The sequence below is a fragment of the Cherax quadricarinatus genome, chromosome 13, assembly GCF_038502225.1.
Source record: "Cherax quadricarinatus isolate ZL_2023a chromosome 13, ASM3850222v1, whole genome shotgun sequence".
NCBI classification, from domain to species: Eukaryota; Metazoa; Arthropoda; class Malacostraca; order Decapoda; family Parastacidae; genus Cherax; species Cherax quadricarinatus.
In genome coordinates this window covers 13,384,338-13,404,181 of record NC_091304.1, presented here as the reverse complement: position 1 = coordinate 13,404,181, position 19,844 = coordinate 13,384,338, and the positions used below count along the sequence as shown (strand labels likewise).

The window sequence follows — 19,844 nt, the reverse complement described above, 5'->3', positions numbered from 1 at the left end:
GCTATGACTGGCTTTGACATGTGCGGGTAGTCTGTTCCATTCCTTTATTGCTGTACAACAAAAGGTGTTTGAAGCCTGGCCACTGACTGTGGGTACTACAAAGTTGTGCTCTCTCCCCCTAGTACTATGATTGCTCTGGTTCCCAACCTTGACAAAATTGACAGCAAGATATTCTGGACACTGTTCGTGAGCAATTTTATAAACATGATTTATCTTCAGTTGTTTTACTCTGTCTTCAACATTCAGCATATCCAACTGCTGTAATTCATCCTGGCCTACATGTTCTAAGTAAGTAAGTAAGTAAGTAAGTCCAGCCCCAGCCCCAGGATGAATCTTACGATTTTGTTCTGGGTGATTTGCAGTCTATCTTTCAGTTTTTTTGTCAAGGCAGAGTACCAAGAAGAGCAAGCGTAATCCATATGGCATTGTATAAGGGCTAGACATAGGGTCCTGCGAGCCTCAGTAGGTAGACACTGTGCTTGTCTATACAGGAACTTCAGTCTGGCATTCGCTTTCTTTACTACACTGTTCCCTATCAATTCTCCTGACATGCATGGGTCAAAGGGGATTCCCAAATATTTTACTGATGAAACCAAAGTGATGGACTCCCCATTACATTGAACATTAAAATTATTTACCCTTCTCAGTTTATGTTCCGTGCCAAAGAGAATGGCTTCAGTTTTCCCTAGGTGTAATGATAGTTTGTTGTCTACTAACCATTTGCTGCAACGCTGCTTTGCTGCCACGAACCTGTACACTGTACATTGTCTGTACTGACTTCTGTACACTCAGTTTGTACTGACTTCTGAACATTCAATCTGTACTGACTTCTGGACATTGTACTGAATTCTGTGCACTCAGTCTGTACTGGGCTCTGTACACTAGTCTGTACCGACTTCTGGACACTGTACTGACTTCAGTACCTTCAGTCTATACTAACTTCCTTGTTCCCCCTTGTGTGTCATCGACACCATGCCTAACCCTTCTCGGGTAGGGTAGGTGCCTGAGCCCGAGCCTTTAGCTCATAAGACTGTCATTCCCATTTGCCCCCTTGGGGCGGGGATGGCAGACAGAGAGGCCTAGCTTGTGGCTAGGCCTGGGGATAGTTGGTCCCAAAGATGAGGAGGTACTTGTGCCTCCTCCCATGGGAGACTTAGGTCTCAGACACTCCCTAAAGAGGGAGCCAAGGCCGGGCCACCACTTGGAAAAGGCCCGGGCCGGGAGAATACCGGCTAATCTTTAATAATAATAATAATCCCCCTTGTGTTTCGTTAAGTACAATGAGCAGTCTTATGTTTAATTAAGACACCTTCTTCATGGGGTGTTATGTAGCCTCGTTAAGTAACCTGTGCATGTCTGTGACCTCTGTGTACAGTATTTACAAACCCACTGTAGATCAAACAACTCTCCTGGACCACATCAGACCATCGGACAGAAATATCGGATGATATTGAAATCGTTATTTGTCAGAACATTTGCTGGCATAGGAAATCAGCAGTTGTGATAAGAGTTGGCATTGAAAGGGCAGTTTATCATAAGAGTTGGCATTAAAAGGGCAGTTTATCATAAGACTTGGCATTAAAAGGGCAGTTTATCATAAGAGTTGGCATTAAAAGGGCAGTTTATCATAAGTGTTGACATTAAAAGGGCAGTTTATCATAAGAGTTGGCATTAAAAGGGCAGTTTATCATAAGAGTTGGCATTAAAAGGGCAGTTTATAATAAGTGTTGACATTAAAAGGGCAGTTTATCATAAGTTAGCTTGTGCTAACAGGTCGGTTGCCGTGTTCCTCCCTTAAGTCAATGTGACCTGACCTGACTAGGTTGGGTGCATTGGCTTAAGCCGGTAGGAGACTTGGACCTGCCTCGCATGGGCCAGTAGGCCTTCTGCAGTGTTCCTTCGTTCTTATGTTCTTATGTTCTTATTAAAAGGGCAGTTTATAATAAGTGTTGACATTAAAAGGGCAGTTTATAATAAGTGTTGACATTAAAAGGGCAGTTTATCATAAGTGTTGACATTAAAAGGGCAGTTTATAATAAGTGTTGACATTGAAAGGGCAGTTTATCATAAGAGTTGACATTAAAAGGGCAGTTTATAATAAGTGTTGACATTAAAAGGGCAGTTTATAATAAGTGTTGACATTAATAGGGCAGTTTATCATAAGTGTTGACATTGAAAGGGCAGTTTATCATAAGTGTTGACATTAAAGTCAGCAGTAATCTCCTTACAAATTACTCGGGAGAAAAACTTCTTGGAAACGAAGGTAACGAAGAACGTTGTGACATCACGCTGTTATCTTAACATATAATAATATTGCAGTGAGGAGAAGGCTGGAGGCAGCGGAGATGTCATGTCTGAGGGCAATGTGTGGTGTGAATATAATGCACAGAATTCGTAGTTTGGAAGTTAGGAGGAGGTGCGGGATTACCAAAACTGTTGTCCAGAGGGCTGAGGAAGGGTTGTTGAGGTGGTTCGGACATGTAGAGAGAATGGAGCGAAACAGAATGACTTCAAGAGTGTATCAGTCTGTAGTGGAAGGAAGGCGGGGTAGGGGTCGGCCTAGGAAAGGTTGGAGGGAGGGGGTAAAGGAGGTTTTGTGTGCGAGGGGCTTGGACTTCCAGCAGGCATGCATGAGCGTGTTTGATAGGAGTGAATGGAGACAAATGGTTTTTAATACTTGACGTGCTGTTGGAGTGTGAGCAAAGTAACATTTATGAAGGGGTTCAGGGAAACCGGCAGGCCGGACTTGAGTCCTGGAGATGGGAAGTACAGTGCCTGCACTCTGAAGGAGGGGTGTTAATGTTGCAGTTTAAAAACTGTAGTGTAAAGCACCCTTCTGGCAAGACAGTGATGGAGTGAATGATGGTGAAAGTTTTTCTTTTTCGGGCCACCCTGCCTTGGTGGGAATCGGCCAGTGTGATAATAAAAATAAATAATAATAATAATAATCTTTTATTTCTACAAGTATATGTACAAGGTATATAGACCATAGCTGACATCAATGACATACTACTACAGTATATAGAAAGCCGCTTGTTATGCTGAGCATTTCGGGCAAATTAGGTCAGTTTTGTCCCAGGATGCGACCCACACCAGTCGACTAATACCCAGGTACCTATTTCACTGATAGCAGGTGTCTTAAGGAAACACATCTGTTTACACCCGTACCGGGGATCGACCCCAGGACCTCAATGTGTGAGCTGAGTGCGTTAGTAATCGAGCTAGGGGACACCTAATAACTAACTAAACAGAGGTACGGCAGTCAGTGATGAAGTAACCTAGTTTTTACCTCGCTGACAAAGGACTCAGTATTGCCGTGTTGGTCTCTTGACTGATCTACCTCCTTGACTCGCGGAAAGTCAGTAGCGTTTTGCGGTGAGTCCTGGCACGAACAAGGCCCACGAGAGTTTTTTAGACATTAACTCATTCCAGGAAACCAGAGGTGAGGTAAAATGTAGTAACTTCTTGCTTCCTGACGACATCACCGACCGTGACGCCTCATGTTCATACCCACAACAGAAGCTGATATTCGTATAGTCTGAGTTTTGAATAAAGAGGAGGACCTAGAACAAGAAACTATAAAGTCTTTGATGAATTTAGAAAATTAAGTCATTACTTAAGTTGTAATAAAGTTGGTAGAATTACCGACAATATGTAAAGTAAAAGGACACAAGTGCAACTAATGTGACATTTATTGTGGCAACGTTTCGCTCTCCAGGAGCTTTATCAAGTGAATGTTGACCCAGTCACCAGTGTAGTGATTGTTGACCCAGTCACCAGTGTAGTGAATGTTGACCCAGCCACCAGTGTAGTGATTGTTGACCCAGTCACCAGTGTAGTGATTGTTGACCCAGTCACCAGTGTAGTGATTGTTGACCCAGTCACCAGTGTAGTGAATGTTGACCCAGTCACCAGTGTAGTGATTGTTGACCCAGTCACCAGTGTAGTGATTGCTGACCCAGTCACCAGTGTAGTGAATGTTGACCCAGTCACCAGTGTAGTGATTGTTGACCCAGTCACCAGTGTAGTGGTTGTTGACCCAGTCACCAGTGTAGTGATTGTTGACCCAGTCACCAGTGTAGTGAATGTTGACCCAGTCACCAGTGTAGTGAATGTTGACCCAGTCACCAGTGTAGTGATTGTTGATCCAGTCACCAGTGTAGTGATTGTTGACCCAGTCACCAGTGTAGTGAATGTTGACCCAGTCACCAGTGTAGTGATTGTTGACCCAGTCACCAGTGTAGTGATTGTTGACCCAGTCACCAGTGTAGTGGTTGTTGACCCAGTCACCAGTGTAGTGAATGTTGACCCAGTCACCAGTGTAGTGGTTGTTGACCCAGTCACCAGTGTAGTGATTGTTGACCCACCCAGTCACCAGTGTAGTGATTGTTGACCCAGTCACCAGTGTAGTGATTGTTGACCCAGTCACCAGTGTAGTGATTGTTGACCCAGTCATCAGTGTAGTGATTGTTGACCCAGTCACCAGTGTAGTGGTTGTTGACCCAGTCACCAATGTAGTGGTTGTTGACCCAGTCACCAGTGTAGTGATTGTTGACCCAGTCACCAGTGTAGAGATTGTTGACCCAGTCACCAGTGTAGTGATTGTTGACCCAGTCACCAGTGTAGTGATTGTTGACCCAGTCACCAGTGTAGTGATTGTTGACCCAGTCACCAGTGTAGTGGTTGTTGACCCAGTCACCAGTGTAGTGATTGTTGACCCAGTCACCAGCGTAGTGATTGTTGACCCAGTCACCAGTGTAGTGGTTGTTGATCCAGTCACCAGTGTAGTGATTGTTGACCCAGTCACCAGTGTAGTGATTGGTGACCCAGTCACCAGTGTAGTGATTGTTGACCCAGCCACCAGTGTAGTGATTGTTGACCCAGTCACCAGTGTAGTGAATGTTGACCCAGCCACCAGTGTAGTGGTTGTTGACCCAGCCACCAGTGTAGTGATTGTTGACCCAGTCACCAGTGTAGTGATTGTTGACCCAGTCACCAGCGTAGTGATTGTTGACCCAGTCACCAGTGTAGTGAATGTTGACCCAGTCACCAGTGTAGTGATTGTTGACCCAGTCACCAGTGTAGTGGTTGTTGACCCAGTCACCAGCGTAGTGATTGTTGACCCAGTCACCAGTGTAGTGGTTGTTGACCCAGTCACCAGCGTAGTGATTGTTGACCCAGTCACCAGTGTAGTGATTGGTGACCCAGTCACCAGTGTAGTGAATGTTGACCCTGCCACCAGTGTAGTGATTGTTGACCCAGTCACCAGTGCAGTGAATGTTGACCCAGCCACCAGTGTAGTGGTTGTTGACCCAGCCACCAGTGTAGTGATTGTTGACCCAGTCACCAGTGTAGTGAATGTTGACCCAGCCACCAGTGTAGTGATTGTTGACCCAGTCACCAGTGTAGTGATTGTTGACCCAGTCACCAGCGTAGTGATTGTTGACCCAGTCACCAGTGTAGTGAATGTTGACCCAGTCACCAGTGTAGTGGTTGTTGACCCAGTCACCAGTGTAGTGAATGTTGACCCAGTCACCAGCGTAGTGATTGTTGACCCAGTCACCAGTGTAGTGGTTGTTGACCCAGTCACCAGTGTAGTGGTTGTTGACCCAGTCACCAGTGTAGTGGTTGTTGACCCAGTCACCAGTATAGTGATTGTTGACCCAGTCACCAGTGTAGTGGTTGTTGACCCAGTCACCAGTGTAGTGAATGTTGTCCCAGTCACCAGTGTAGTGGTTGTTGACCCAGTCACCAGTGTAGTGATTGTTGACCCAGTCACCAGTGTAGTGAATGTTGACCCAGTCACCAGTGTAGTGAATGTTGACCCAGTCACCAGCGTAGTGATTGTTGACCCAGTCACCAGTGTAGTGGTTGTTGACCCAGTCACCAGTGTAGTGAATGTTGACCCAGTCACCAGTGTAGTGAATGTTGGCCCAGTCACCAGTGTAGTGATTGTTGACCCAGTCACCAGTGTAGTGGTTGTTGACCCAGTCACCAGTGTAGTGATTGTTGACCCAGTCACCAGTGTAGTGAATGTTGACCCAGTCACCAGTGTAGTGAATGTTGACCCAGTCACCAGTGTAGTGATTGTTGACCCAGTCACTAGTGTAGTGACTGTTGACCCAGTCACCAGTGTAGTGAATGTTGACCCAGTCACCAGTGTAGTGAATGTTGACCCAGTCACCAGTGTAGTGAATGTTGACCCAGTCACCAGTGTAGTGAATGTTGACCCAGTCACCAGTGTAGTGAATGTTGACCCAGTCACCAGTGTAGTGATTGTTGACCCAGTCACCAGTGTAGTGATTGTTGACCCAGTCACCAGTGTAGTGATTGTTGACCCAGTCACCAGTGTAGTGAATGTTGACCCAGTCACCAGTGTAGTGATTGTTGACCCAGTCACCAGTGTAGTGAATGTTGACCCAGTCACCAGTGTAGTGAATATTGACCCAGTCACCAGTGTAGTGATTGTTGACCCAGTCACCAGTGTAGTGATTGTTGACCCAGTCACCAGTGTAGTGATTGTTGACCCAGTCATCAGTGTAGTGAATGTTGACCCAGTCACCAGTGTAGTGATTGTTGACCCAGTCACCAGTGTAGTGATTGTTGACCCAGTCACCAGTGTAGTGATTGTTGACCCAGTCACCAGTGTAGTGAATGTTGACCCAGTCACCAGTGTAGTGATTGTTGACCCAGTCACCAGTGTAGTGATTGTTGACCCAGTCACCAGTGTAGTGATTGTTGACCCAGTCACCAGTGTAGTGGTTGTTGACCCAGTCACCAGTGTAGTGGTTGTTGACCCAGTCACCAGTGTAGTGAATGTTGACCCAGTCACCAGTGTAGTGGTTGTTGACCCAGTCACCAGTGTAGTGAATGTTGACCCAGTCACCAGTGTAGTGATTGTTGACCCAGTCACCAGTGTAGTGATTGTTGACCCAGTCACCAGTGTAGTGATTGTTGACCCAGTCACCAGTGTAGTGAATGTTGACCCAGTCACCAGTGTAGTGATTGTTGACCCAGTCACCAGTGTAGTGATTGTTGACCCAGTCACCATTGTAGTGATTGTTGACCCAGTCACCAGTGTAGTGGTTGTTGACCCAGTCACCAGTGTAGTGGTTGTTGACCCAGTCACCAGTGTAGTGAATGTTGACCCAGTCACCAGTGTAGTGGTTGTTGACCCAGTCACCAGTGTAGTGAATGTTGACCCAGTCACCAGTGTAGTGATTGTTGACCCAGTCACCAGTGTAGTGATTGTTGACCCAGTCACCAGTGTAGTGATTGTTGACCCAGTCACCAGTGTAGTGAATGTTGACCCAGTCACCAGTGTAGTGATTGTTGACCCAGTCACCAGTGTAGTGATTGTTGACCCAGTCACCAGTGTAGTGATTGTTGACCCAGTCACCAGTGTAGTGGTTGTTGACCCAGTCACCAGTGTAGTGGTTGTTGACCCAGTCACCAGTGTAGTGAATGTTGACCCAGTCACCAGTGTAGTGGTTGTTGACCCAGTCACCAGTGTAGTGAATGTTGACCCAGTCACCAGTGTAGTGATTGTTGACCCAGTCACCAGTGTAGTGATTGTTGACCCAGTCACCAGTGTAGTGATTGTTGACCCAGTCACCAGTGTAGTGAATGTTGACCCAGTCACCAGTGTAGTGATTGTTGACCCAGTCACCAGTGTAGTGATTGTTTACCCAGTCACCAGTGTAGTGATTGTTGACCCAGTCACCAGTGTAGTGGTTGTTGACCCAGTCACCAGTGTAGTGGTTGTTGACCCAGTCACCAGTGTAGTGAATGTTGACCCAGTCACCAGTGTAGTGATTGTTGACCCAGTCACCAGTGTAGTGAATGTTGACCCAGTCACCAGTGTAGTGATTGTTGACCCAGTCACCAGTGTAGTGATTGTTGACCCAGTCACCAGTGTAGTGATTGTTGACCCAGTCACCAGTGTAGTGATTGTTGACCCAGTCACCAGTGTAGTGAAAGTTGACCCAGTCACCATTTGTTGCTCTTACTGTGAACATTTATGCACTATTGTCTAGGCTTTAAATATTTGCTAACCAGGACTCGTTTAACTTTTTTTTTTGATTCACTTCGACAAAGATCTACATTATTTAGCTAATAAGGTCCATAGTTAATTTCTTTTTCTAGGATTAGAACTTAACACCTGGGTTTAAAAAGACACAGGTGAGTAAGCTCTATGACATATCTATTACAAAACATTTCGGTCCTGAGATCTCGTTTTTCTAATAGTCTAGTGTTTAAACTAACGAGGCCTGTCAAACCTCTTGTTGGTATCAGTTACCAAGGTTTATACCAATCTTATACTTGTTTGTGTTGAACTGAATCTTCTGCATTTCTGGCCACAACATCTTATTCAAGTCATCCAGTATCTTTCCAGTGTCGTCAGAATGTTTTTTTGACAACCTGTTTTAGTGTCAGCGGCAAATTTACTTATATGGAAATATATTTCCTATAGTCGTTCACGTAGAGTCACAACACTGACCCCAGTGGTACGCCACTCGTAATGGATCCCCATTCCCATTTTGTTATTAAGTTGCCTGACTGTCAGCCATGCCTTGACCCAGGGGATAATTTCTACTGTACGTACCATGTTGCTATTTTATTTAAGCAGTCTACTGTGTGGAACTATCAAAGGACTTACTGAAGGCAGTCCCTCCAGGCTGAGGGACTGATCACCTCAAACTCCTGTTCTTCACTATTCTCCTTTGTATAGGACTGATGAAGCCACCGTGTGGCGAAACGTTTCCTGAGTAAAGATACCTAAATGTTGCATGTGTTTAATTTATCAACGTGTCGGTTATCTGAACCATTTATCTACAACATTTGTATTATTGTCATTTTAACATTTAATCAAATATAAACGCTGGTAATAAACGTGATAAGATAAACAGTTTATTCTCACATTATACTAGACACGATTTCAGAGTTTAACGTAAAGGATTGTGTTTGTATATTGTGTTTATAATTGACAGTAATTTTAGTTCTATGCAACTGTGAAATATATTCCTGCATTGCATGATAATATGGCAGCTCAAGAAGAATAAGATAAATTTCGTTGTCATATTCGCCTGACGCACACTCGAAATTTTATGGGATTTTCAGTAGTTGTTAACAGAAATTGTTCGTCGTTTGCACTTTAAATAAAGTGGTACATTTTTCTAGATGCTTTGGACTCCGAGGAACGAACAAAAGATTATTTGATCACAACATACAAAATATTCCGCGACATAGAAGGGTGGACAAGGACAAACTTGACCACAGTAGGATTCAGGGCCAGGAAGCACAGAGCATATGTGACCATCCAGCCCAGAAAGCTGATCATGAATTTGCCTAAGGCACATTTACTGCGGGAGTTATTTGGTTTATTTGAGCCTCAGGGGTCACATGCTCGGTACAGTGCTCACCCTGAAGCCTTTGCGTGAGGTTTAATCTTTGTCCTTTGAGCTTGTATTCTGCGGCCTTCTTTGATCATCATAACTTTGCATTTCCTTGGTTAAATTCTAATAGCCACATGTCAAACCAGATCTGTAGCCTGTCCAGGTCTTTTTGTAGCCTTTCCTGGTCTTCACCTGTTTGTATTTTCTTCATTAGTTTCACCTTGTCTATGAACAGGGATACCTTTGACTATTTTTTTCCATCATGTCATTTGCGTACGCAAGAAATAATGGCATTCCCAGCACTGACTCCTGTGGAACCCTACTCGTCACTTGCGTCCATTCCGACACTTCTTCCCGAACAATCACTCGTTTTTTCCTTCCTGTTAGGTTTTCTTTGATCTAATGTAGTGCTTTTCCTGTTATTCCTGTCTGTTCCTCTAGCTTTTGTCCTTGTCTCTTCTGCAGTATTGTGACAGAAGCCTTCTTACAGTCCAAAAAGAATGTACAATCTAGTATACCCTTCCTCCTAGTTGCTTGGAGAGCGTTCTCTAACTTCTTCCTCTGGAGACAGTTTCCTGTCCAAAGATGGTTACAGCCACCTTTTCAGACAAGAAGTCCATGCTTGCAATCTTGCTGAAGAGGAAGAAAAGTTGCTGCATGTCATTTGGTTCCTACAAGAAGTCCTGTCAGTTCCAGGGGATTTTGGTCTGGCTAACTGCCATCCGGAATACAGGTGCCTTTGCTCTTCTTGTTGATTCCTTAATACTACTGGTAATATAAGTCTTACACCATATCTACCATGGTAGTGCTCTCCAGTTGTCCCATCATGTGAAGAAGGAAGACCTAATCTGCATATTGATTAAGGTCAGTGACGCTGCTAAGTGAAAGAAGGTGCACACCAAGTGCGCCATCTAGAATCGTGATGTCACATGAATTTTTGTGATCTGGCAGCATGATTATGGTATGCATCTCCAGCCACGCCAGCAGATCAAACTTCTTTTCCACCTGTAGTTTCTCCTGTTGGACAGGAAAGGATGATATACATAATTTTCATGTTTGAAAAAGATGCTTCTGTCTATTTCCCAGTGTTGCATCGCAGTGCTCAATCTTGAAATATTCACAATGAGATCTTAGATCTAAACAGTCGCAGGGAGTTTCCCTTTGTCTCATGTAGATTATTGTTATAATTATGGGGAGCGCTAAACCCGTAGGATTATACAGCACGTGGGGGGGATGGAAGGTATTCAGGCTCACTTCAGGGAACCGGAGTACAGATCCAATTCCCTAGATCAAGAGCCCCTCACCAGCATCAAGGAACCTCCCTTGAGGGGTGTCTCATGTAGAGATGTATTCTACCAGAACTGACGTGCTGTAGTTGTTCTGATCCGTCCCTAGTGTGTCTGCTATGCTGACTATACTGACCACAGAGACATCCAGGACATTACGCATGTCTTAGGTCAGTAATTCCTCACTGTTATAGAAACAGAGATTGCCGAGGTTACCAATGGGCTGAACTAGACTCGGAGCCTTCTGTTTTCAGGTTACCTGGGTAGATATGCATTCTTTGTGATACTGATGAAATTCGTCATCTTCAATAGAATATTCCCTCCCAAACTCATTCTGAAGTCGAACTTGTCCAGGGCCGTCTACCATCCATTTCCTGAAGGCAGATGAATTCTCTGGGTACTGTGCCTTTTTTTGTTATTTCCATAGCACCTCTGAACCCTTGACCATGTCATTGTTTTCCTCGTGGGTCTGGTCTATTGGCATCATTGAAAACCCATTGGTAGCTGATCCACCACGAGGCCTGGTCATGTACCCGTCTGCGGGGGGCGTTGACCCCCGGAACACCCCCCCAGGTATATTTCAGGCAGACTTTGGTGCAATCCAGTGGCCATTCTCCACGAATTCGAAGGGGGGGGGGATTTTTCTATGTCACAGGGATCCAACTGCCATAGATCTGGTGATCTCAGTGAGCTCTTACGAAGATGTTAGCATTTCCATGTCGAAAATAATATCCTAGAAGTAGTCTAGTCAGTAGGACTTTAGAGGATCATAGCTGTATCATATGAGGGATCTAGAACAAGGAATACTTGTTATTTACCTATTTATTTACATGAGACCTAAATGTGGGAAACATAGACATATTACTTGAAAGTTTTGCATGTTGTGTCACAATAATTTTGATCTGGATTCCAGTTCCAGTGTCATACGAGTACACTTAATTTTTTTTACACGAAAAGTAGTCCCCTCAGGGGAGGTTACTTGATACTGGTGAGGTGCTCTTGATCTAAGGAATTGGATCTATGCTCCAATTCACTGAAACAAGTCTGAATGTCTTCCATTCTCACAAGGTGCTGTATGACTACAGGTTTAGCGCTTTCCCATGAATGTAACAGTAAAAAAATCTGAAAGACAGGTACAATTTTTTATTATTAGAATGCCCCAGAATGTGGGGGCATTCTAATAATAATAAAATTGATGTATTGGCTGTGTTAAAAAAAATAGTGTTGTCTGGTCTGTCCCATGTCTTGAAAATATGTATAATCTTTCCTCACTAATCTTTTCATATATTGTTCCTATATAACAATAACAAGTTTATTTTAGCATGATACATGTTTGTACAAAGGAATGTAACAATTTGGTGAACATGCCAAAAGCCCCTTTATATGCCGAGCATTTTGGGCAAACTTAAGACTAACTTAAGATTAATAAGGCAATAACAGTGTTGTAATTTTATATATGGTCATTAGGTGAGTTACAGTGAGTAGAAGAAAACTGAATATTCAACTAGTTCACTCTATATGGCTTTAGTAAGTTCAGTAGAGAATAATTACAATTTTGATATAGTATATAAAAAATACAGTATTACAAGTTTGAAGTAATGAGTAAATACTTGAGCAATCATCAGCACAATATACAATAATGAAATTGAGACAGTCTTAAGTTTGTAGTAAATGATCAAATAAATATGAAATGAAATGAAGAGGAAATAATTGAATCTTGAAGACTCAGTCCAGACTCTCAGGTTGATGGTGTGTCTCCTGACACCTTGTGACTTTTCTTAACCTTTCTTGACCTGGTTCACAGGTCTGCTGGTGCTGACCATGCGACGGAAGGCAGGAGACAGCTACAAGAGGTTCCTCAGGTCAACCAGCATCTTTGGCTACAAAGTTAAGGTAAAGTTTTCCTGTCTGCCTCAGGTTCTTCGTCTCACTATATTTCTGTGCCTGTTTGACCTTTACTATATTTATTAACACTTGTATATTCTTTTGTGGGGGAGGAGGATGGGAAAGATGAAGTATTATTATAACAGGTCAGGCCAAAATACAAGAAAATACAATAATCCCTAAAATATGAATAAAGTGAAACTGAGTGTAGATAATGTCACTATCTGGTGAATATGCTATCCGTATTGTTTGATCTTCAAGGTGAAGTCTGATCAAACTAGGTCAGTATAATGGTTCTTAATACCATGATGAGGCTTACTGTTTTGTTTTAAAAGCAGTGTTAAAAGCCAATTTAACCTGTTATTCATAACAACCATCAAACTCGAGCAACTTGGCAGCTTATGTAGGGATGAATATTATGCTTTACTGTACTAGTGGAGCAGCTTCTCTCTGCCTGCTTTGTCATTCTCAGCTTTTGAGTTTTCATTCATTGCCTGTAGGTTATTTTTACATCTACATACAAGCAAGAAAAATATTGCTTGAATGTTTGTGTATGTTAACTTTTATTTTATGTTTGATCTTCACTGAGTTCATCACTGCTGTAACTTGTTTAACTATCAGAATATAAGTAAGGACCCCAGTGGAAATGAGTCACTTCGATTTTTTTGGGTGATCCTAGGTAATTTACACTATGAATAATAATTGTATTTATGTATACATGTGCTTAAACTTAACTAACAGAATGTTGAGGCCCAGTCTTAGACTGTGTGTGTGTCAATAATATATTAAACTACTGCCCATAGAATGGGTATGGGGGCCATAATAAAGCTGGCAAACATACTTCATTGACAACAATATGAATGTAGTAGTTGAGATCTAATGGTTATAATTATAAGCATAATTTTTCAAGGGCTGGAAGGGTAAGCCAGCAGAAGGACTCAATCAGATGACCAAAAGCTCCAGCTGTGGGTCATCATATGACTAAGACTCGAGTCAGGAATCACTTGTCCTGTTTCCTGACAAGCCTACCTAACCTAACTTTACTGACAGGTCTTGGATGTAGGTGAGAAGGAAGAGTTGGACGAGAAGAAACACCTTGAACTGCTCAAGAAGGAGTTCAAAGCTCTCAGTCAAGACAAGGAGAAAATTGTCCTCTTCACAGAAAGGTTAGAAATACTATTCTTTCAGTTAATTTAATGTATTATGCACCCCCATACTAGAAATACTGCACATGGAAATAACCAGTAACATCCCCCCCCTCTCCCCAAAAAAAGACCTCTTGGTGGTGGCTGACATTATGTGTTGGGATAATCTAAGGTTAACCCAGGCCAGGTCATTATTATGTCATCCTTATATAACCAGTACCCAATTGGCTCTCATTCCTCAGGTGCTGTATGACCCCTGCGGGTTTAGCTTTCCACTTGAAAAAAAAGTATAAACTGATAATGGAAGACCTTTTGATTTTTACCATTCAAAGTCATCATTAGGAAACTGTAACGACATTATTGCAAACAAACCACACTGCTGGTGGGGCTTGAACTCATTTAACTAATGTTCTCTTGTTGACTGATGTGATGTGTCCTCCTGCTTGCAATACTGCTGCTACTACTACCATTACTACTACTACTGCCACTATTACTACTACTGCCACTATTACTACTACCGCCACTATTACTACTACTACCACTATTACTACTACTACCACTACTGTTACTACTACCACTACTGTTAATACTACCACTACTGTTACTACTACCACTACTATTACTACTACCACTACTATTACTACTACCACTGCTAGTACTACTACTACTACTACTACCACTGCTAGTACTACTACTACTACCACTGCTAGTACTACTACTACTACCACTGCTAGTACTACTACTACTACCACTGCTAGTACTACTACTACTACCACTGCTAGTACTACTACTACTACCACTGCTAGTACTACTACTACTACTATTACCACTATTACTACAACTACTACTACCACTGCTATTACTACTACTACTACTACTACCACTGCTATTACTATTACTACTACCACTGCTATTACTACTATTACTACTACCACTGCTATTACTACTACTATTACTAGTACTACTTCTACCACTACTCTTACTACTACTATTACTAGTATACTACTTCTACCATTACTATTACTACTACTGCCACTACTATTACTACTACTGCCACTACTATTACTACTACTGCCACTACTATTACTACTACTACCATTACTATTAGTACCACCACTTTCACCAGTGCTCAGCTTTTTGGGTTCCCTTTACATATCCTGTTTCCATGGATTATATTGTTTGCATTGACTTAGCAAAGTTCTGGTGAAGGAAGTATAATCACTGTAAATGTATTAATTGCACAAGTGACAGTTTATCTAGCAGTACTGTATAGTACTGTACTTAGGTGCACTGTTGTCTCCTAATTTTATATCACAAGTTTCCTGTTTTTACTAGTCCTATTTCTTCAATTGTTTGCATTACAGTATAGATATATCCTGTATAGTCTATATATAGTAGGGCCTGGCTTTACGGCGTTGCGCTGATATGGACATTTCAAATTATGACCAAAACTCGCTATACGGCTCCCCCGACCTGACTTTCTAATACGGTCACCACTCCCCACCCGGTTTGTTTACATTCTCCATGAGCTCTGCGTCTCTCCATTATGTCTGGAAACTTTCCAAAATTTCAAGCGTTTTAAAGTTATGAGATTATGAAGAGGATTAGGAAAAGGAACATTCTTTGACATACCCAACTTATGTCTTAAGGAATAAGGATTTTATTTCTTTGCCCTGTTTAAGGGCAATGTGCGGTGTAAATATTATGCAGAAAATTCGGAGTGTGGAAATTAGGAAAAGGTGTGGAGTTAATAAAAGTATTAGTCAGAGGGCAGAAGAGGGGTTGTTGAGGTGGTTTGGTCATTTAGAGAGAATGGATCAAAGTAGAATGACATGGAAAGCATATAAATCTATAGGGGAAGGAAGGCGGGGTAGGGGCCGTCCTCGAAAGGGTTGGAGAGAGGGGGTAAAGGAGGTTTTGTGGGCAAGGGGCTTGGACTTCCAGCAAGCGTGCGTGAGCGTGTTAGATAGGAGTGAATGGAGACGAATGGTACCTGGGACCTGACGATCTGTTGGAGTGTGAGCAGGGTAATATTTAGTGAAGGGATTCGGGGAAGCCGGTTATTTTCGTATAGTCGGACTTGAGTCCTGGAAATGGGAAGTACAATGCCTGCACTTTAAAGGAGGGGTTTGGGATATTGGCAGTTTGGAGGGATATGTTGTGTATCTTTATATGTATATGCTTCTAAACTGTTGTATTCTGAGCACCTCTGCAAAAACAGTGATAATGTGTGAGTGCGGTGAAAGTGTTGAATGATGATGAAAGTATTTTCTTTTTGGGAATTTTCTTTCTTTTTTGGGTCACCCTGCCTCGGTGGGAGACTGCCGACTTGTTGAAAAAAAAAAAAATTACAATTTTGATTTTCTAAGTACAAAGAAAGCCACTATCATGCCCAGAGCATGTTTTATGTGTTATTGTTCTCTTGCTTTAAAATTTTGCTCTTCTGTCTTTTTTCTTTTGGTAAGTCAGTCAGTCTTGTACTTTGTAACTTTATTAAAAAAAAATTATGTGGTAGTTTGTTAAAAGTTTTCTGAAAATTTGGTTTTACAGCACAGTACTGTGAATGTTATTTTATGAAATTAATGAATTCTAATAAATTATTTAGGTAGGCTTTCTTTTTTTTACTGGAAAATTCATGGTGAGTATCTGTTATTGCTTTTTAGAACATTCTATAATATTGGTTTTCTTTTCAGTCACAAACTTCTTCCCCTTCGTCCTTTATTTTCTTCCTCCTATCTTCTCTTTCCTCTTACCCACATTTTTTCCTTTCTGGCACTTTTTTATACAAATTTAATAATAATTTTCCATGCTCCCCAATCTTTTTCCCTTCACAGTGGGGACGTTGTGTTCTCAGCTCCACCAGTTCGGGTCATCGAAGAATTTGAGAGTTCTGCTGCCGACATCTTGGTTTCTGCTGATGGTTTCTGCTGGCCTGACCAAACCTTGGAAAGCAGTTTTCCAAGGGTGGAGCGAGGCAAGAGGTTCCTCAATTCAGGAGGTCAGTATTTACCAACTTGTTTATTACTGCAATAGCATTCATCACAGTTTCTACCCTAGCGCTACACTTTAAAAGTTTTACTACACTGTCAATTTTTATGACAGTGCTGTACCACAGTTCTTACCTTAGTACTACTAGGGTACATTTTCTGGTAAAGTCCCACAACTTATATTACAGAACTCAAATTTATTTGTGAAATCATTACATATTATTTGCAGTTCAAGCCTATTTAAATTTTTCTAATTATATTTCCTAAGTGGAGATGTCCTGTCTAAGGGCAATGTGTGGTGTAAATATTATGCAGAGAATTCAGAGTGTGGAAATTAGAAGGTGTGGAGTTAATAAGAGTATTAGTCAGAGGGCTGAAGAGGGGTTGTTGAGGAGGTTTGGTCATTTAGAGAGAATGGATGAAAATAGACTGACATGGAGAGCGTATAAATCTGTAGAGGAAGGAAGGCGGGGTAGGAGTCGTCCTTGAAAAGGTTGGAGGGAGGGGGTAAAGTAGGTTTTGTGGGCAAGTGGCTTGGACTTCCAGCAAGCGTGCGTGAGCGTGATAGATAGGAGTGAATGGAGACGAATGGGTTTTGGGACCTGACGATCTGTTGGAGTGTGAGCAGAGTAATATTTAGTGAAGGGATTCAGGGAAACCGGTAAGTTTTATATAGCTGGACTTGAGTCCTGGAAATGGGAAGTACAATGCCTTCACTTTAAAGGAGGAGTTTGGGATATTGGCAGTTTGGAGGGATATGTTATACATCTTTATATATGCTTCTAAACTGTTGTATCTGGGCACCTCTGCAAAGACAGTGATTATGTGTGAGCGAGGTGAAAATGTTGAATGATGATGAAAGTATTTTCTTTTTGGGGATTTTCTTTCTTTTTGGGTCACCCTGCATTGGTGGGAGACAGCCAACTTGTTGAAAAAAGAAATCCTAAGCACTCCAGCAAAAAGAGAAAATACTGCGATGTACTGTACAAATTTCATCTCCACTAATTCACCATATTCATGCTTCTCTCACAATAGTCTCTAGAAGATAGAGAGTGAATACAGTATGTTCACTAGATTTCCAATGTCCCACACAGTTTTATTTGGTATGTCTTTTTTACAGCTGGCAATATTAACACTGTTAGAGCAATAACTAATAGTTTTGATGTATGGACATTTGGCCTGGTGCTCATTATTCATGAACACATGTTTTTTTTATTTGTTTGAATGTTATTTTAGTAATATTTTACTAATAAGGTCACTTGCCTGCTGCAGCATCATTGATGTTAGTCACATACTGAAGAGTGTCATTTTATTTGATATGTGGTCAGCACAAATCTACCTTAAGTTAGCCAATTTTGGGTTTAAATTGACAGTTATGTCTTTAAACAGTGTCACCACAATTGTTGCCACTTCTTCCTGTTTTGGAATTTGTGTCGGCATTGTAGTAGAGCACAAACAGTGAAGGAAAAGGACAGAGATGTATTCACATGTAAGTTTATAAATTGCATGCTTCCACAGGCTGGTTGATTGATGGAGGATGGAAGGTAAAAGGAAAGGAGGATTATGACTGAATTTTGAATTTAATTTTGTTTTGATAAATTATATTTATGGCCATTTAATATATAAGGAGTATGCTCATAATTTTTTTGGTAAAAATAAGTTTAGAAATATAGATTTTTCCCCTAATTTTCACTAATTGTGTAAAAACTAATTTATTTAAATTTAGTTTTTAACCAAATTCATATTTTTTGGTAAACATATGCCAAAAATGTGTAATTTACAGTCTCGGAACATATATCACCATTTTACATGTAAATTGTTTTCATTTTGTGATTTTTTACTTAATATACTGTGGGCCTGAAATGCATCTATCACATAAAGCAAAGAAACCTGTATACTGAAAAATTCCTTGTTGCATTCTTGAAGGCTTCTCTTAGATTTTCCAACCCTATATACATTATTATTATGATTTCCTCTGTGTATGCTTCTAGTGATAGGCTTGGTGTTATCTCTACCTTTAACCCTTTGAGGGTCGACAGGCCCTCTCCAAAACTCGTTCTCAGGGTCGGCCAAATTTAAAAAAAAAAAATAATTTTCTCTTATGAAAATATAGAGAATCTTTTCCCGATCATAAGGACACCAAAAGTTTGAAATTTGATGGAACACTTACGGAATTATGCTCTCGCGAAGTTAGCGGTCTCGGGGATATTTACGCATCGGTGATTTTGCCCACTTTGAGCCCCATTTTCGGCCAATTCCACTGTACTAGTCGACAAAAAACATGAATATTTCGCTAGAACTCCATTTTTTCTATCGAATGGGTGCAAGAAACCACCCATTTATGAAATTCAACTATCCAGTACAGTGGTCAGAATTTAGCAATTTTGCCAATTTCATACAAATTTCAAAAGATGCCAATTTCCGAATAGGGTTCAGAATAAACAAGAAAGACATTCCTGGCACTAAAATGACATTTCCTCTGGTCATTAGTCACGTCTCAAGGCCCCTCTTATATTCTTTTGCTTTCCACTTTGAATTTTTATTCTCAGAAAAAATATAAGATTTACTGTTATGCAGACTACTGCATTAGTGTAAAAAATGGTATAAATATTATTGGCGCACTTGTGAAAGAATATTAGACTCACCAGTTGACGTGTATTGGACCATTGGCACGATTTGTTTACTTTTGAAATTTGGTAAAAATCGAACATTTCTGCTACTTTGAGTTCAATTTCAAGGTATCTTTTATTGTAAAATCAGTCAAAATCATCTCAATTTCTGTAATATGTCTTCCATTCTATAAAATGAGACCACGAAAACTAGAATAAAACAATAAATACCATACGAAAATACAGTGCAAAGTCGCTGTTTTATTCCAAAAAAACGGTCAAAGTTTTTTTTTTCTCATTATGCACTGTGTGCTGCAGGATTTTTTTTAGACTGTGCACACTGACCACATAGACCCATTCTTTCATATGAAGGCCTACCAGCTTTCTCCCACTATATTTGAGGGCGCTAGAATTTAGGCGTACTAGTACGTCAAAAACCCTGGGTCGTAAGCAATACTAGTACGTCCGAAACCCTCAAAGGGTTAATATCTCTTAACACTTTGACTGTCGCAGGCCCCTTTCTGAAACTCATTCTGTG

General features: G+C 41.4%; 1 protein-coding gene across 6 annotated transcripts in view; it reads left to right on the top strand.

The window, feature by feature from the left end:
• The window catches only part of LOC128688628 (procollagen-lysine,2-oxoglutarate 5-dioxygenase 2-like), a 123,125-nt gene that overhangs the window by 56,384 nt on the left and 46,897 nt on the right, over positions 1-19,844 (top strand). For 5 of the 6 annotated variants that reach the window (XM_070084527.1, XM_070084522.1, XM_070084524.1 and 2 more), the window contains exons 2-4: positions 12,486-12,574; positions 13,616-13,731; positions 16,545-16,708. In XM_070084527.1, coding sequence (XP_069940628.1) covers positions 12,486-12,574; positions 13,616-13,731; positions 16,545-16,708 — 369 coding nt within the window. Of the gene's footprint in view, positions 1-10,706; positions 10,852-12,485; positions 12,575-13,615; positions 13,732-16,544; positions 16,709-19,844 lie in introns of those variants that run through there. The other variant, XM_070084528.1, reaches the window with a different exon arrangement.